The sequence below is a fragment of the Dipodomys ordii genome, unplaced genomic scaffold, assembly GCF_000151885.1.
Source record: "Dipodomys ordii isolate 6190 unplaced genomic scaffold, Dord_2.0 Scaffold119, whole genome shotgun sequence".
Classification (NCBI taxonomy): Eukaryota; Metazoa; Chordata; class Mammalia; order Rodentia; family Heteromyidae; genus Dipodomys; species Dipodomys ordii.
In genome coordinates, this window is record NW_012267335.1 from 1,006,665 (window position 1) to 1,026,151 (window position 19,487).

The 19,487-nt window shown below is 44.0% G+C and overlaps 1 protein-coding gene across 3 annotated transcripts in view; it reads left to right on the forward strand.

The window, feature by feature from the left end:
• Window positions 1-19,487, forward strand: part of Nr3c2 (nuclear receptor subfamily 3, group C, member 2) — a 229,836-nt gene that overhangs the window by 101,847 nt on the left and 108,502 nt on the right. For 2 of the 3 annotated variants that reach the window (XM_013029493.1, XM_013029494.1), the window contains exon 2: window positions 17,561-17,700. In XM_013029493.1, coding sequence (XP_012884947.1) covers window positions 17,561-17,700 — 140 coding nt within the window. Of the gene's footprint in view, window positions 1-17,560; window positions 17,713-19,487 lie in introns of all 3 variants that reach the window. The other variant, XM_013029492.1, reaches the window with a different exon arrangement.

The window sequence follows — 19,487 nt, forward strand, 5'->3', positions numbered from 1 at the left end:
GAAAAGACAGTTATGTGCAAAACATTCTTCAAACTGGGTGCTGGTGACTCATACCTGTAATCTTAACTACTCAGGAGACTGAGACCTGAGGGTCACAATTAAAGCAGCCCAAGCAGGAAAATCTGTGAGACTCATCTCCAATTAACTGCCAGAAAACCACAAGTGGAGCTGTGACTCAATGTGGTAGAGTACTAGCCTTGAGCAGAAGAGCTCAGGGACATCGCTCAAGCCTTGAGTTCAAGCCTCTGGCCTGACAAAACAACCCCCCCCCAAACAAAACATTCTTTAACTAATATGCCCATGTTGGTTTTACAACTGGAATCCATTTTATAAAAGCTGTAAGCATCATAGAACATAGTGTCTATATGAAATGAAGCACTGACAGAAACTACTAGAAAACAGACACTGCTGTGGCTGCAGGTCCTCAAGGCACTGGCAGGTGGCAGGAGTGCTAAGCCAGCTGCGGAGGGACAGGGAGTAAGAGCAGGTGTGCCCCGGGCCCTTTTTATAAACCAGCTTTGTTGGGGGCCCTGGAATAGGAGCGGCTTCATCTTCCACTATAACGGGTGTTGGTGAGCAAGCCCTGAGCGTTGCTTGAGTGCACTCTAGGGCAGAGAACCGCCTTCCCTCTCCTGGTGGGGACCGTCCAGAAGCTCGAGCAACTTTGCCGTGTACAGTCAGCCATGGCAGTTCCACCGTCAGTGGCTCCAGAGTCCCACAGTCCTGGCTTCAAAGTCCGCACCTGCCAGTCCTGTAGTTAGAAGGTCGCTTTGCTTCACTCTGCCGGGTCCCATTTCTTCAGCCATAAATGGATGGAATTGATCTGCGGCGGGAAGGCTTGTTCATGGAGTCAATAGCTCATGTCACAGTTCTTCTGGAAAAGCCCTTGGAAAGCTCCTGTAGTGTTTTCGGGGGTAGCATGCATTCCAGGGCTTCCTGTGCCCTGGAAGATCAGGATGTTTGCGTGTGCCCTTGGAGTGGGAGTGGAGACCACCATTGTGAGCGTGTGTGGCGTGCCACAGTGCCTTGAATTAGTTCACACGGCTGTGTATTATGAGTCATCTACTGCCCGCCAAAAGCCAGCCTACTCTGAGGTGATCAACTCACGGAGGTTCAGAGACACAGAAAGTGACCCAGAGCAGTGAGAATGAGCAGAGTTGTATCTAGTCCGCACTTCCCCACACCACACCCTGCCCACCCCTGCACGGCTAAATTGTCCCCATCTTCACTTTTTAAGGAAGTAGGGGTTTAACTCAGGTCCTTGCACTTGCTAGGTGAGTGTTTTACCACTGGAGCCACTCCCCTACCCTTTTCTTAATGTTAGTTATTTTCCAGAGAAGGTCTTGAATTTTTGTTTGTCGGATATAGTTGCAGACAACTATCTCACCTGCCCCATAGCTGGGATTACAAGTGTGCACTACCACACCAGGTCTGGTCACAGTCTTTTCAGCCTTACAATTCTCACGTGGCACAAGAAGCCTGGTTTTAAAAAAAAGAAAAAGGCCAAGGAAGTATCTTGTGAGGTGAGTTTAATTAGTGTGCAAATCTCTTGGAAGTAACGCGGTAATTGCTCACGCAGGTGGAGAGCACTGATTATCACCTTCATCCTCAGGTGTCTTGGCTATGACAGGAAAGAGTTCATGACCTTCTGAACTTCTGTCAGCACTACAATGAAACATCAAGAAACGGATGGAATGAAATATAAATTAATGAGCTAACTTATTTCTTTGTCTGAGCAGCACTCAGGAGTTACCTAGGAATTGAATTATAGGAGCTGGATTTTATTGTATAAATTGCATGTGTTTTGGTCCTTCCCTTACTATATTCTTTCCTAATTCTGTTGACGTAAGTCAAAGCCCTAGGAGCTTCTATTTGGAGAACTAGGGAGAACAAAGGTTGAAGGGTCCGTGGAAAAGGAAAGGCATTCTCAAAGTTGTGGGTGCAGAGATGGTGCAGAAATCACGCGAGACTGTTTCTCTCTCAGCTTCCTCATCCAGCCTTTATACTTTCTCTCAAACCACTTTGAACCATCAAAAATGAGCATAGAATGGGCGTATGGGAGTGAGTTGATATATTAGTTCATTTTTCTGAGCTTTGCATGGGTTTAGCAGAGAAAAGCAAGATCAGCATGATGGGGGTGGAGGGTGGAGAAGGAGGAGAATTTGTGTGTGAACACCCGTTCCAGAACAAGATTCATTTTCTTATTTTGATACATGAAGGCAACCTGAACGCCCCATCCTGTCCCTGGCATTTCTAAGCATACTGATTTCTTTGCCACAGTTGACATTCTTTGTGGTATTGCTCAGGACTTCCCAAGTTAACACTTCTAGGTGAGCAGGTTATCAGCTGAAAGTTGCTGAACAGGACGGTTTTATGTCTTGGGGGAAATAGGGTTGCATTAACTCTGATGATGGTTAGCAAAAAATGCACTCTAGGAAACTTTTCTGACTTCGTTATGTCTCAGAATTTCTTTGAACAGTTGTTGAAAACTAGATTTCAGTTCTCATAGGAGCCCAGTGGAATCTGATTAAGACCCAGCTTTATCTCCTATTATGAGGTTTATATTTTTTGAGGTACACAGATTATTTCAGGCTAAGAAGAAGATCTTTTTATCAGTTTGAAGCCAACTAAAATTACTCCTTTACAGAGGAGGTAAGGAATGCCTGCAGTCCTTGATTTGACCTAGTTCATTATCTGGCATCAAGAATATGAGATGTATTTTGGGTTTGTATTCAGATACATTCATGTACACAGCAAGTGTTTTTGTTTTGTTTTGTTTTTTGCATTCCTGGGGTTTGAACTCAGAGCCGCTTAGTTATGTGGCTTGCAAACACTTTGTCACTTGAGCCATGCCTCCATCTCTACTTTTTAGTGATTATTTGGAGATGGGAATCTCTCAGACTTCCTTGCCCAGCTGACTTTGAACCATGATCCTTTAGCTCTTAACCTTCCGAGCAGCTTAGGATTATAGATGTGGCCACAGGTACCTGGCTTACATTACATTTTGAAAAGATCGTAAACTTTTCTGGTTGGTGCTGTGAACTGGAAGAGCTCAAGCTTGGCTTTGGCTTACTGGTGGCTTTAAAGGGCCAGTCATGAATTTTTAGCATATCTCTTTTCCTCTTTCTATAAGCCTGGCATAAAAGGCTTTGTCTCTCTCTCTCTCTCTCTCTCTCTCTCTGTGTGTGTGTGTATGTGTGTGTGTGTGTGCTATTAGGATTAGAACTGAGGGCCTCCCTCACTTGTGCAAGCAGATATTCCCCCACTAAACCACACCCTCAGAACTTTCACATTGGTTATTTAGAGATAACATCTCACTTTTTGCCTGGGTGTGCACCTCTAGACTATAGTGGAATGACAGGTGTGCACCACCATGTCCAGCTATTGGTTGGGAAGGAGAGGTCTTAACATCTTTGCTGCCCAGGCCGGCCTTGAACTGATGTCAGCCTGAGCCCCTACAATGGCTTTAGGAAGCAGGCATTATATAAAACTTGGAAACATGCTGCTATGTTTATGTAATAACTTGATGTCCCATCTTCCCAAGTTAGACCAGGCTCTTTCTGAAGTTCTATCTACCATTGAGCAAATCTGAATACAAACTGTCTTTACAAATAGGTTGTGTTCTCAGAATTCTCTTTTGTAAGTCCTTTGAGATTGTAGAAGTGTTTTCTTAAAGGTATGTTGTGAGTGAAAGCACGGAGCTCCTCTTGGGATGGTAGGGATGCTTTTTATTTCCCCTTGGCTCCCTGGAAGGCATGAACGTTCCGACAGGAATGGGCATTCCTGCATCGTGAAGAGGTCCTCTGCCTGGGCGCAGCCACTGCCTCCTCTCCAGAGCCTGGCCACGCCATCGTGGTTGGCTGTGGCTGCTGGTGACGTAGCTGCAGCCACAAAGCTAGCAAGGTTCCTGGCACGAGTGCCGGCCTCAGCTCAGCCTTGCTCGGTGAAGTGTGGATTATTTTATGTTCTTTTTCATCATTTGTAAAATTTTCATTTCCTCTTGGCCACTAAAACTTTCACAGTTCAGAGACAATACACATCACTTTGATGTAACCATTTTACTGGAAATGTGGATAGCTTAGCGTGACATTTGAAATTATGTGGCCTTTTATATGCCTAGGAGGATGTCCCATAACTAAGAAGATTTCAGGGTGGATTTGTTTTTCTTTTGGGTGGCACTGGAGCTTGAACTCAAGGCCTTGTGCTTGGTAGGCAGCAACCTCCCACTCCAGCCACACCCTCTGTCCTTTAGGCTTTAGATTATTTTTTTCAGATAGGATATTGCTGTTTAACTTGGGGCTGGTCTTGAACCATGATCCCTCCATTCTTTGTCTTCCACAAAGCTAGGATTACAGACATGCACCACACCTGCCTACTTGTTGAGATGGCAGGAGAGGGGGAGAATCTCATGAACTTTTTGCCCAGGCTGACTTAAAACCATGATTCTCCCTGCCCACTCCCCCCCCCCAACCTTCACCTCCTTTGTAGCTGAGATTATAAGAATGAGACATCCTGCCCAGCCAACGGCAAATTGTTTTCTATTCAGTGATGACTCACATTCTTTTAATAAGTCCTTAGATGTCATCTCTGGGCACTCATTCTTGTAATATAACAAAGTAACTGACCTAAACTTTTCTAGAGCTGAAACTGAAATTTGCACTTACGAAGAATATTCTATTCTTTAGGATTTTATACTAATCTTCACCAAAATACTAAGTCAACATTGATCTTCAAGTTGTTGCAAAATACCCTATCCTTCTAAAACATTTCTTTTAAAAACTAGTACAGACGATATTACTTATGAAGATGTTTATTCCTTTCATTGACTGAAAGTTCTTGCCTAGTGATCAAGTGAAACAAATGCTATTTATTTCACATACTAAAATACCTTCAGTTTTAACTTTGCTGGATATAATTCAGAAACAGATGGAAACAATTATTTTAACTAGAGTTTTATGAAAGATAGCTGTCAATATTCTTGAAATTGTCTGTGAAAGACAGGCAATGTTACAAGCTAGCAGTCAGTGATCTCATCGCATTACAGAATAAGCAGGAAAACTGCTATCTTCTCTTGTATCTCCATAAAGGATTATGCCCTCCCCCCTCCTACTTTTCTCCTGAACAAATGGGAATGTGGAATATACTCTTGAGTGACTGACATTTGTTTCTGGAGAGCAGAATTCTGGCTGGACCTCTAGTGATGGGGAAAGGACGTTGCCTGCAGACATCTATTTTCATCCAGTTTCTCTTGCTAAGCTGTTACGTAGCATTGTTCTCCCAAAGTAGTCCTTCATCCAGATTTTGGGTAAAGTCTGTCATTAGGAGGGATAAATCCCTGCTTCTGGAGTACTTGAATATTGTTAAATGTTTATTCCTTATACTGGGTATATCCAGAAATAGGAATATGCTGTGCTGTCTTCGGTCTTTCTTTGATGTTTTCTGGGTCTATCACAGGAAGTGTGAAGTGGTAAATACTGAGACCCACAGCTTCGGAGCTATGGGTATTTAAATAGCACAGGTTAATACTTCCCAGTTCATCAGAACTTGCAATTTCTGATTCGCATGCAGTCCCAGTATTTACCTGGAAACCATCGACAAATTGCAGCCTAACTCCCAGAACTATTCTGGGGTGGGCCTCATGAGTCTCTCATGAAATGTTTGCTGTAAGTGAGCAGGGGGAAGATCCTGCAGCATGTTTACTATACTCTGCTATGTCAGAATGATGTTTAAATACTAGCTTTCCCGACAAAGGAGATGGAGCCAAATCATCTGTACAATAGACTTTGTTGTTGTTTTGTTTTGTTTTGTTTTGCTGGTGGTCCTGGGGCTTGAACTCAAGGCCTGGACACTGACCATGAGCCTCTTTGTGTGCAAGTCCAGTGCTCTACTACTTGAGCCACAACACCATTTCTGGCTTTTTCTGAGTAGTTTATTAGAGATTAAAAAGTCTCATGGACTTCCCTGCTTGGGCTGGCTTTGAACTGTGATCCTCAGATCTCAGCCTCTGGCTACTAGGATTATAGGTGTGAGCCACTGGTGCTCAGCTTACCATGGACTTTTATGTTAATCACGCATAATGGTTTTATTGCAATAGGCCTTTGTTGAAATATATGTCTTTACATAGTCCACTCTTTTTTTTTTTTTTTAATCACTAGCACTCTCCCTCAGCTCTTCAGCTCCAGGCAAACACTCTACCACTTGAGCCACAGCGCCACTTCCGGTTTTCTGGTGGTTTATTGGAGATAAGAGTTTCACGGACTTGCCTGCACTGGCTTTGAACCACAATCCTCAGATCTCAGCCTCCTGAGTAGCTAGGATTACAGGTGTGACCCACCAGTACCTGGCTCATGTCCATTCTTAATATGTTTTAGAACTTGCAACCTGAATTAGAAGTTTGTTCAGTATTGCTTAATGTCTTCTAATTCTTGAAAGCTCCAGCCTTTTTTTAAATCTTGATCTGTGAATGGCATATGTAAATATTAATTATAGTCAGCACATTTTCCTATTTTCATATAATTTAAAATACAAAGTTAGATGTATCTACCTTATAGTAAATTGATTTCCTCATAAACTCCCCTTTGATCTGAGAACTTAAATTTTGAAAATAACAGCAAATGGCACTTTGTTTCCCTTAATTTTATATTTCATCGAATTATTATCTTACACTGCCAGTATACCCTGGAAAGATTCTTCTCACCCTTTCCCTTCCTTTCTTACACCTTTTAGAAAAAGTCACCAACCTATATATATTCTTTAAGGTCAAACTCTTCACAATCCTGTCACAGGCAAATTTCCAGTGACCTTTCCATGTATTGAACTGTAATCTTTCTTAGTGGGTAAGGAGTCTCCTCAGCCTAGAAGGTAAACAGTAAACTGATACGAAGAGTGGAGAATTATGTGCTTCTCTTCTCAAACGTACCCTGTCATTATTTCCCTGTTTCTTCCGTGGTAAATATATACCATCTCAAGGTAAATTTTCTGACTAAACCTGAATTTACCCACCTTTCTAAGACTGAGAAATTATTAGTTATGTGTGGCTCCGAACACCATCTGCTCTTAACAGCCGTTCCCAACAACACTTACTACATTTGGAAAATTGTTGCTTCTTCTGGCTGTTTTTCTAAAGGGTTTATTTTTTCCCCATTTCCCTTCTCACCTGCACTCCTACCTTTTCCTTCCATGATCTGCCTTCTGACTCTGGTTCCGAGCACATAGGCCTCCCTTGCAGCCTGAGCTTCGGGGGATGCAGTGTGCAGTCAGCTCCTTACTGCTCACAGCCAATCTGCCCTGACATCTTCCCTTCATTTTCCACAACCTAACCCACCGCAGCCTGCACCTGCTGCATCTCAGCTCTGCAGCTCCACACTTACCAGCTGCAGGATGGGAGGGACCCTGTGGCCCGGTTTCTGATGGGAATCTGGCCATGTCAGCCTTCACTTACTCTAGCTGGCTGCTTCCTCGGCCATTTCATGCAAGGATAGTGCTCTACCATTTGAGCCACAGCTCCACCTCTTTTGGCTTTCTGTGTGGGGGGGGTGGTAATTGGTGATAAGCAAAAACTGTATTTCATAATGGTGGTAGATATTTTTCCCCCCTTGGAGCCAAACTATATATGGAGGAGGGAGGGGACAAAGATGAGAAAATAAATGTATTTGCAAGATGTGTGTGTGTGTGTGTGTGTGTGTGTGTGTGTGTGTATGTGTGTGTGTGTTTAGAATGCAAGATAGCTAGAAAAGCTATAATTGAGGAAATAAAAAATGGTTTTATTTTTATTTTTTGTGGGGTGGGGTGGACAAACGCAGAGCCTGAGCTTCAGGTCTCATCCTCTGATACACTGATACACCCCAGCCCTTAAACGCCGTCTTTTCCATCACTCTCTGTTGGTGTGTTGGGAGCCCGCTCAGCCCGTGTACAGCCTTCCAGAAACCTTAGGCTTTCAATGTTTGGGGAAGAAAGAAATCAAAGACACAACCTCAAACCTCAAACTTGAAGTAAAACAAAGGCCCAGAGCAAGCCCTCAGGAGTCTTTCAGTGTGTTATTCATGCCAAGCCAGGAATAAATGCACACCTTTAGTCTGCTTAAAAAAAATTTTAAAAAAACTAATATTTTTCACTGAAAAGTGGAAAGCATGAAATGCATCAGAAGCATCAATACACATCAAAATCACAACACTGGGAAATGTGGAAAATAAGAGTGTTATCCGTGTCAGAGGTGGTTGTGGAAGAAGCCTTGCTATGAGAGAGGGGAGGAGGTGATACTGGGGTTCCCCACTCTCCTTCCATGTCACCCGTGTGTCATCATGGTGGCCTGTGGTCACTGTGCCCCTGACTTACAGAATAGCGTGCTATCATTGCATGGCCTGGAATTGGTGCCCTGGCACACGCTGGGCTCATCAGGAAAACCAGAGACCAGAAATGCACACATGCAGAGCCAGGAAGAAAACTAGAGACCTGTGTGTGAAAAACAACTAAAGCCAATAGGGCCAGACTCACAAGAGATCCTGAGCCCAAAGCACCAGTACCACCACACAGATAAATAAATTAAAAGAAACTTAGCAGGGATCTTGTTAAAACCTACTTTGTACTGACCCACCAGGAATCAGTGCATGATTCCTTCCAGGGGACTCTGAAAACTTACAGTGCAAACACAAATGTGTTAATACACCCCAGTGATTGTGGTCTATATTTGGCTGTTGTATTAGTAAGAGCTGATGGGTGTAGACATGCTCAGTAAATGTTTCTGGAGGTGCATTCTTATTGGATCTTTTAAAAGAGCTCATAGATGCTCAAGTACATGATTCTGCAAAAACAAACAAAAAAACCTTCTTTGGATATGAAAATTTCTTCATCGAAGAGACGGGGCCCTCTTCGGTTCACTCGAGCTCCAAGATGCATCCTACTTATGCTCATATATACACAAAAACTACCATTGCCCATGTTAGTAGTGTCAACAGTGACCACAGCCCCACCATCACCTGGAGCCCTGTTGGTGGCATTTGACCCCACTGGGCACCCATCCTTTGATTCCAGGGCCACACAGTTACCTTGCCTTCTCCTTGTTGGTAATAACCAACAAGTTAGGTTGAGCCTCAAGTCAGATCTGAGTCTCAAGTTTCTTTTTCTGCTTAATCAAAAATGTTTTATTCAGGCACTGGTGGCGGCTCATACTTCTCATCCTTAGCTAATTAGGCGTGGGATCTGAGGCTCACCATTCAAAACCATCCCAGGCAGGAAAGTCCCATGAGTCTTCTGTCTTCCAGTTAACCACCAGGAAGCTGAAGTTGCAGTGTAGCTCAAATGGTAGAGAACTAACCCTCAGCAGAAACAGCCAAGCAAGAGCATGAGGCCACCAAAAAAGTTTCAAAAATATTAATTTATCAGACAATTAATTGGAGATGACTAGCCATCACTGTGCTGTAATTTTAGTTTCCAAGGTCATTTTGCCCTTGGATTCTTTCCAGTAGCTTTAGATGATGCTCAGCTCACCAGGTGAAGTTGACCCTACTTCGTTCCTCTGACCCTGTCTGTGGTGTGTAACAATTGTGGCTTAGTAAGTGAAGGTGTCCCCTTCCACACTAATGACTCGCATAGCAGCAAAGATAAGGGCATGAAAGAAAGAGGTGCCTGGCACCAGCCACTCCCAGACCTTCTTCTTAAGTAAGGGGGAAACTAGAATGAGCTCATTGGGGTTCAGTGTTGTGATTTTAAAATAAAAGCTTTTCAAAACAAAAGCAGGTAATCAGCAAGGAGGCTATTGGGATTTTTTTTAAGCACATTTGATGTGTGGGCGAAAATAAGTATTTCAGTAGCAGTTGTTAAAAGTTCATTTATGTTTGTGAAATGTAAGTTTTTAAAATATTGAGCATTCTCCAAAACCTTATGTTTCTTAGATTTAGTGTTCTTCGCTTCATATGAGAGGGTAGATGTGTGTATCTCAGCGATTATTTATTCTAATGATCTAACATGGCTGTTTTCCAAGCTGTGCAGAGAAGATGGAATCCTTACAAGAAATTCTCAAATCCCGTGAGCCCAAAACACTGCCCTGGTGAGAACAAACAGTGTGGGTATTGTATGGCTGCTATTTACAGTTTTCTTTTTAAATACCCTCTTCTGACACTTATCAATGTTGTACATGCCGAATGCAATTAAAAACAGAAATACAATATAGACTGGCAAGATTATCTGTAATTCAACTACTGTAGGCACCACTGTGAGGATACTAACCCAACAGGAATGCTAATTTATACTAGGCAGAACTTAAGTAAGGATAAATACAAGCAAGATGCAATTGTATGTGGTTTGAGTATTCTGAGTAACTTAACCTGCACCAACCCTGTAATGTCTGACCTTTGTCATTACTGCCAAACCAATGAGGAGACTGAGAGAGCATGGTGATACAGGCCTGATACAAAATGTCTGTCATTATGTTATCTATGATACAGGAATCTCACTTGGTGGTCATGAAGCCACCATCCTGTTCTTTGGCTCTTCCTGCCAGTGCTCGTTATTTAAAACTTGCACAGGAGTGGCCTGGCCTTCTTTTACCCCATTCAAAGCTGGAACATCTGCAGCCTTGCCCAGTCTGTCATTTCCTCCCACTGCTCATGGCTGTCCAAAGCAATTGACCTCTGTGTTGTCTCTCTGCAGGAGGGACTGCACGAGGATGTGGACTTGGTCTTTCTTCTTTCTTTAAGTGCCTACAACAGTGAGAGCCCTTCAATAAATAGCTTAGTTCCTCTCTTCTTCCTCCACACCAACGTGCACAGAGCCATGTAAGAGGGTGTTCACTGAAGGTTCTGTTATGTAGCCCTCCCTCCATGTTGTCACTCCCCTCTGTCCCACACGAGTGTGTGAGTGGATTCCGTGTGGACAGAAGCCCTCCACCTCCACTCTCCACCTGGTACTCTGATTTCGCGATGAGGGGATCAAAGGCAGTTTTATTTTCTTGCTATTCTGAGAAGTGTGATGAACTCCGTCCTGCCAGGGGTGTTCTGAAGAATCCACACAGAATTTGTCATCACTCATGGTGGATCCATCCACTACTACCTTGTTTCTTAATTGCTGTATATGTGAAAATGGCAGGTTTACATAGGGTAATGCCTGGCAAAGATTTACTGCTGCTTTCTAAGGGTTCCACTCTGTGGGGGAAAAGCCCTGCATGGGTTTTTGTTTTGTTTTGTTTTGTTTTTTATGTTGGTACTGCGAACCCTCCCAGTGGTCACCAAAGCAAACAGGAACCTTTGTTGTTGTTGTTGTTTTTACAGTCTCTAGTTGGTCCTTAATCCTAGTAGATTTGGAACTGGAAATGTTCATAGCTTCCTTGTGTTTTCCTAAGAGATATTGTCTTCATAAATGGAAATGTTAGCAAATTTCTGCTTTATACTGTTTACTGTTTTGGCATCTATATAAAACCCCAAGCACTACCTTTGTTCATAACAAATCTCTTTCTGTCAACAGTGTTTCTTTGGTTACCAGGAGCAAAAATGATCAGTTCGAGTAGTTTTCCAGCTCATCAATATTAAAATTGTTCCGGAGAGGGTAAAATATTTTAATACATACACTTACACAGAAACTTTAACCAAAATTAGCGTAGATATGCTCCTGTAAAAGCAAGAAAATATTTTAAGTATCATATAATTAACGGAACCAAAAAGAATCTTTTTTCATATTCTATCCAGATTTGTTAAAAAATGAGTAATGGCTGTATGTCATAATATACTATCTTTAATTTGAGACTGAAACCCAATTTGGATGCACTTGGTCACATTAGGCTGCTCTGTTTATCTTTTGTGCCTATCTGTAACTTAAAAGACAGTCTTCCTGGGAGCCAGTAGCTCATGCTTATAATCCTAGCTACTCAGCAAGCTGAGAGCTGAGGATCCCAATTCACAGCCAGCTTAGGCAGACAATCCGAGAGATTCTTCATGTCCACTTAACCAGAAAAAAAAATCCAGAAGTGGAAGTATGACATAAGTGGTAGAGTGCCCAGTCTTGAGTGAAAAAACGAAAACAAATGTGAGGCCCTGCGTTCAGGTCTGAGTGCTATTTTGGAAAGAGATCATCAGTTCCACCTCTTTTGTGATCTGAAGAGAGGAAGAGCCTGCCAAGGTTTCACCAACCATAGCTGAGTTGGAGCTGGAGCCCACGTCTTCTTACAAAACTTCAGTTTCCATCTTTGACCAACTCTGCAAGTTTGGCTTTACAGTTAGGGTCTCAACTCTTTACAGTTATGGCCTCAACTCCTATATAGAAATTTAGCAAATGTTGAGGTGGAATTATGGTCTCCAAATTGCTAGATACACTTCGCGCTTCTGAGCATACACTCTGTGTCTATGAAGTGCACACAGTGTCTGCGCCAACAGCCTCCTTCCCTTCCTCCCTCTTCCCTTGGGAAATATGTCCGTGTATCCCTTCAGACTGAATGCATATTACCTTCCAGCCACAGCCATCTTTCAGATTCAAAGGTCCATGACCAACGTATCAGTAGAGACTAGAGTTTTCTGAACCCATTCACCCTTTGTGGCCTGGGTCTTGTCTGTTGCGTTAATAATGCATGTGTTTGTGCAATAGCTGCTGCCTGAGCTTTGTGAGAATAGACTGTGCTTTTCCCTCCCTCCCTCTGTGCAGCAGAACTAAATGAACCATACAGGAATTGAACCTATAACCTTGGCCTCATTAATTTACCTTCTGTAAAATTGCCCTCTGTAAATTTGTGTTCTGCTGTAATGAGATAATGAGTGTGATTTCATTCATTCAGTAAATAGTCCCAACATTGGGCAAGTGGCAGAGCACATGCCGCAGACAAGGCTTCTGCCCTCAGGGGTTCGGAGCTGTGTACAGGTCACTGAAGCAAGGGCAGCACTGGCGTCCGCTCAAGGAGAGGGGCTCCCAAAATGCCCAGAGGTTGGGAGAAGCGAGCACAGCAGGACTCCTTAAGGGTGATGGGGTTTCCGGAACTGGAAGGGAAGGGACAGGTGTTCACTCATGGAGGTGTTTACTAGTTACACCTGAAGTCTCTGAACATGAGGCTCATACAATCAGAACTCTTCTGAAGTACAGTCAGAAATTATGTAAGCTTGCAAAGCTGAACAGATGGGATTGGTTGGCCGAGGAGAGAGTGCAGTACTTCCCTTACCAGTAATTTTTCCTGCTGGGGGTTCCGTTACCTGTGGTATGAAGAGATGAAATGGAAAATTGTAAAACTAAGCAACCCCTATGTTGTTAAAAAAAAAAAAGCTTGCTAGTCTGAGTAGCATGATGAACTCCATCCTGCCTCGGGCGTCCATGAGTCCGTCTCTCCATCATATACATGGTATTCTCTACACTTCTGTCCATAGCATTGTAGCTAATTCCTTTATCAGGTCATCTGCTGTGTTATCTCAGTGCTGTGTTCAGGTATTTTACTTAGTAATGTCCCCAAAGCACAAGAAAAAAGATGCAAATGAGGCACCAGGCACAAAGCATGGCAGCTCTAGCGGGTATATGATAATTTGCTCTCCATGGAGGGCCTTGGATGACAGGAGTCCATCATACTGGGTTTGAACCTGGAGCCTTACTATCAGATGGCAGGGCCTTTCTAGAACACTTTCTAGGGCCCTTCTGGCAAAGAGAAGTTTGTTTAGGAAGCTAATGGAGGAGGTTATGGAGAAGACGGACAACCAGAAGTAGGAACGGGGTTAGGACAGAGAAGGTGGAGCTGTAAAGGTTTGGGGAGGCTTTCACAAGCACGTCCTTCAAAGCTGAGTGAGTAGAGTGCAGAGTGAGGAAGAACCTGGCCAGAGGTAGAATTACTGGGAGGAGCCTGAGGGAAAAGGGCGGCAGGCAGGGCTGAGGAGGAGCACAGTGCATGGGTAGAGACACAGACAGGCAATCCGTGACCTGCCGTTGAAAGATGTCAGTGAACACAAGGGATGAGGAGCTGATGTCGTTGGAATGTAACACATTTATGGTTTTAATCTGGATTTCACAACACATCTGCTTTATGCTAGACTTTCTCGGATGTCTCAGTTTGATCCGGCTCTGTAGTTGCTACTCTCAGACAGTTAAATACAAACCACATCTCTGTAGCAGGGCCTTGGTCCTGAGGGCCTTGTAGGCTCCTTGTGAATGTCACCACATCTGTTGACTCCTATGCTCAGGTGTCTATTAGGCAATGTGTTAGTCCACCTTCTATCATGGTAGCAACGTATGTGAGACTCCACTTAAAAGAAGAAAATGGTAGATTTGTGTTCACAGTGTGAAAGGTTACCGTGAATCAGAGCAAGAGTTCATGGCAGAGGAAGACTGATCATCTCTTGGTGGCCAGGAAACAGAGAGAGAGAGAGAGAGAGAAAGGGAGTGGGACAAGAGGAGGAGGAGGAGGAGGAGGAGGAGGGGTCTTAATAGCCCCTTGAAGGGTACATCCCGGGGACCTGAGTTCCTCCCCTGAGTCTCTACCTCCAAAGGCTTTGATCACCTCTGAGTAGAGCTACCAGTTATGAATCAAACCTTCAATTCATGGGCTTTGGTAGCAGGATCCAAAGCAGAACAAATGCTGCACCAGGCACTGGGGCATACACACAAGGAGCACAGCTGAACACCTGGCCTGTGCTGAGTTTACTCCCTTGTATCCATGAGAAACAATAATCAGACTGAAGAAGATAGGCTGTGCGCACTGCTGATAGTTTTTCTGTATCTAGGTAAAGAGCGGTCTGTGAGCCAGCAGGAAGGCTCTAATGTGGGATGAGGCCTGGTGTGTTTGACGGCCACCAAGGAGCTCAATGGTGCTCAAGAGAAGGAGGCAAGGACAGAGGTTGGGGAAGACCCAGAGGCCCAACTCTAAGCCTGAGGAAAACCCTTGGATGGTTATGAGCCACAGGAATGAGTGACGGAAGGTCACTCTGGCTAGAGTGATGAGAGGGAAGATCAGCTAGGAGGCCTCTGCAGAGTCCCGTGAAGGAGGCGTTGACAGCTTGGACAAGCCGTGGTCCCAGAGGGGGTGGTGAGGGTGACCCAAAACGGAGTGTCTGCAAAGGGGGACTGAGGACAGCCTGGCAGGTGGAGTATGCCCCGTAAGAGAGGAGTAGGAGATGAGTCCAGGGATTTTAGCCTGTGCACCAAGAAAGAGTTTCTGGATTTGTTTTCAGTGCTGCTGTAACAGGTCAGCATACTCTGAATGACTCAAACGACAGGAATTCATTATCTCATAATTTTCAAAGCTAGAAGTCCAAGATCACGATCAAGGTGCTGGCTGGGTTAGTTACTCCTGAGGTCTGAGCTGGAAAATCCTCCCCTCTGCTGCTGTTTTGGAAATTCTTTGGCCTCTAGGTGCATTCCTCCTCCCCCACCCCGCCACGTCCCCCCAGTCTGCCCTATCCAAACATGGTGATCTCCTTATGTGGGTTCGTGGGTTCGGGTCTCCCCTTTAGAACAAGATGCTAGTCACACACCACACTCTGGTATGACCTTGTTGAATGCATGGTCAAGCTCTAGTCTCAAGTACAATCACGTTATGAGGCACGTAGGGGTTAGGACTGCAGCCCCCGAGTTTGGGGGGACACAGTTCAATCCCTACTAGTTACCATTAACCAATGAAGAGGCCAGAAAGATCAGCAGACATGCATGAAGTTCTGAGACTTGATGACATTGAGGTATTAGACACCTAGATGGAGGTATCAAGTAAGCTGAAGAAGCGGTCTGGAGCTCTGGAGTGGAGATAAACATCGAGATGGCCCCCAATATTGGTGATCCTTAAAAACCGAGAAACTCGGTGAGATCACCCAGAAGGTAGGTCTGGGTCAGAAATGGGTAGAGTTCCAAAGATAGAAACTAAGAGGCCTGGGAAGTATGGGAACAAGACCAAGGCCCACAGGAAAGAAAAAAACATTCAATAAAACCCCACATGTGCAGGTTGGTGTGAGAGGGCAATTGCATCCAAATGGTGATTTGTCGTGGTATTCTAAATGTTTACACGTTCGTGGTGTTTCTCCATGAAGTGTGCAGCGAGCTGGCTGGAGCTTGGATCAAGCTTTCCTGGCTGGTATGAGCAGAAGCCTCTGGGACTGGAATGGAATGTTTTGAATGCCATAAAGAAGTCAAAGGACACTAATAAAAGTCATAAAGAGCACTTTTCTCAGGAGGAGAAACAGTTTGGAGAACATTGTTTCAGCCTCGATTTAAGAAGTCAGTTTCTAGGAAGGCAGTCGGTCACGGCACAATGCCCTGAGCCACTCAGCACCTCGGCGACAGGGAGCTCAACCATGTAAACTAGTTTTAAATAGTATTATGTGTTTATCTTACATGTTATATACATGTGTATATATGTATAGATTTAAATGTGATTGTACCATGTTATCTGTAGCATCACCACTTTGACCCCTGGCTGTGGTTCCCTTGAGTCTTTTTGTCCAGCCCAAGGCAGAAGCACAGATGAGGGAAGGTAGAGACAGCCCTTCCTGAAGTTTTCTGAACATGTCCATCTCACTTTTTTTCCTCTTTCTTCTGCTTTTTTCTTTGTCTACCTGCTGCACTGGAGCAAATGTCTTCTGCCCCCGTAATCCTGTTCTTCCTAGGATGGAGACTGAATCATAGAGTACCACCCCGTCACCAAGCACCATTGCAAGTTCCCTGAGGCTTTGTGTCCCTGGGAACTTTGGGGCCGAGACCAAACTTTTAAGTACTTATATTTTCTTTGTACCTTGTACGGGACCTATGGGGTTGTGACTGGACCGGGAGCTGCTGCTTTGCCTGCTCGGTACACTCTGACACTGAACTGTGCATGATTCCTTGTTAGAAACACAGCATTTTACACGGAATATGCTACTAACACGATGATGCATGAAATAGTGGGCGGAGGTTTTTCTGAAGGGGGATGCAAACAGATGGTTGCTTAAAAGGTTACTTGTGTCCCTCCCACAAAAATAAGATTCCCAGAGCCCTTTAGTTTCTCACCTTAAAAGGAACCCATGATAGATAGTTACCGTAAACATTTGGTGTACGTTTTTGATGGCTTCCTTTTCAATAAGGAAGTAAACTGAACTATCTTAAACATATAAAGAAAGTATAGAAGGTACCGTGGAGAAACGAGCTTGGAGGAAGACTAAGGTTGCTAACAGTAAGGCAAGAAATCATTCTTTCAAATTAGTGCCTTGTTTGGGAAGGGGGAGCTTAACTAATAAAACCAGTTGTGGCACTACAGCCATCTCTAATCTGAGTGTGAGCGGGGAGGGTTCCATCCCACTGGACCCGCTCCGAGAAGCCCCAGCAGGAGGGCAGCCGGTGTCACCCTGAACTGTGTTTCGATGATGGAGTTACCTTCTGATTTGGTCGATTTTCTCAGAAGCCAGTGGAGCAAGTGGGCGCCATGTTAGCATGTGATCTTCCTTCTCACCCCGCAGTCCCGGGGCCAGGCTCTCCTTCAGAGCACTCACACACAAACCTGAGGCTTTCATTTCCCAAGTCACACAGTGTTACCACATCATACTGTAGGACAGGGACTCTGGGGTTGATTTTGAGCTGAGCCGAACAGCCCAGGAGATGTGCAGAACAGTGTGGTGATGTGAATCTTCATTTCTCCCACCAGCTCTACTTTACGAAGTGTTTCTACCGGATCCTCGAGACCTTCCAAAATCTGTCTGGTGTGTGGGGACGAGGCATCGGGATGCCACTACGGGGTGGTCACCTGCGGCAGCTGCAAGGTCTTCTTCAAGAGGGCCGTGGAAGGTAAATGTTCATGTGGGTGTTGCTTTATTTCCTCCTCCCGCGGCCTCCACTCGCACAGTGGGTGTGATAGCATCATTGGAAATGCCTCAAAAATGTTTTCCATTGATGTAATCTCTTAGTAATGAATACTAATAATGCTTTAGCTGCAAAAAGAAAAAAATACCTGTATATTTTTCCATGGAGCCATATTTAGTGGTCACAATTGGAAATGACGGAAGCAAAAGTTTCAGCTATTTTGCTTGCTTTGTCTCTGTTAAATTTTTTTTTTCAGTGAGACTTAGAAAAAAAATAACAGTGCGATTGTCACTTTAATTTGCATGTTCTAAAATGGCAATTTTTTAGGAGACAGACCCAGAACTTATCATCTCTGCCTTTTTTCATGACTCTGTATAAATCTTTGTGTTTGTGCAAACTAGAGCATTCATACTGTATTGGGTTCCAGTCTATAGGTAAATTGTGTTTGATCATTTTATCTACCAACGATTCAGACTCCTGGCCCCATGTAACTTGGTTTCCAAACAAGTAAATGAAATGAATTTTTTTTTGTCGGTAGTGGGGCTTGAACTTGGAGGCTGAACATGTCCCTCAGCTCTTCAGCTCAAGGAGAGCGCTCTACCACTTGAGTCTCAGCACCACTTCTGGTTTTCTGGTGGTTTATTAGAGATAAGAGTCTCATGGACTTTCCTGCCTGGGCTGGCTTTGAACTGTGATCCTCAGATCTCAGCCTACTGAATAGCTAGGATTATAGGTGTGAGCCACCAGCGCCCGGACTTGCAATGAAAATTTTGAAACTTACTATGTACAGTTAGGCTAGCTTCTACTTCTAAGTAAGTGTACTTCTTAACTGTGACTTTTTCCTTCTCTTACTTCCTTTGCTTGACAGTAATTGGTCAACATCAGATGTAAGCCAGGTGGTTTATTGAATGTGGAGAGTTTTTGCTCTTAGTGGAATTATTATTGTAAGCCAGCTGTGGAGGGACAGGTATCTCAGGAAAATCCTGCCCTATCTCTTGGTCTTTTCATGCACACTCGGTCATAAAAATGGAAATAGTGAAGCCTTAGGAGACACCATTGAACATCCTTAGTGTGTGTGTATGCATGTGTGTGCCTTGTGTAGCTGTGAGTAGTGCACATGGGTGTATGTCCATGTATTTAAATTTGCTGAGTTTATTCCTTGATCTATTATGATCTTTGAGCTCCTTCTTAGATTATAATAGCAGACAATTCCCAGTGATGGAGGGTGGAGGTTGCGGAGATGAGGGAAGTTAACGAATGCTTAAAAGAGCTCACAACACCAAGACAAGGAGACGTGGCGAGTGGGCACACAGGATGACCAGCCCAGCAACCTGAGCTGCCTAGGGCCTTATTCTCCTAAACTGGTTATTCTGAAGCATGCAGTACTTGCTCAGTGGTGGCTTTGGGGAGACTATTCGTTATTTTTTAAATTTTTGTATAAATCATATTCTTTGTATTGCTTAATGGATATATGTGTGTGTGTGTGTGTGTGTGTATACTTCTTTTCTTCTTCAACATTTAATGTAGAAACAGAACTCTTTTCCAGACTACCTCATTTGCCAAAAATGTCAGTTCATAGCCATATTCTTGCATCTTGTATGTGGAAGTTGATAGTTTTGGTTTTAAATTTGAATCGTTTATTTGCCTTGAATGTTTCAGGACTTTTTTTGGGGGGGGGTCCGGTCATGGGGCCTGAACTCTGGGCCTGGGTGCTGTCCCTCAGCTCTTCAGCTCAAGGCTAGCGCTCTACCACTTGAGCCACAGCACCACTT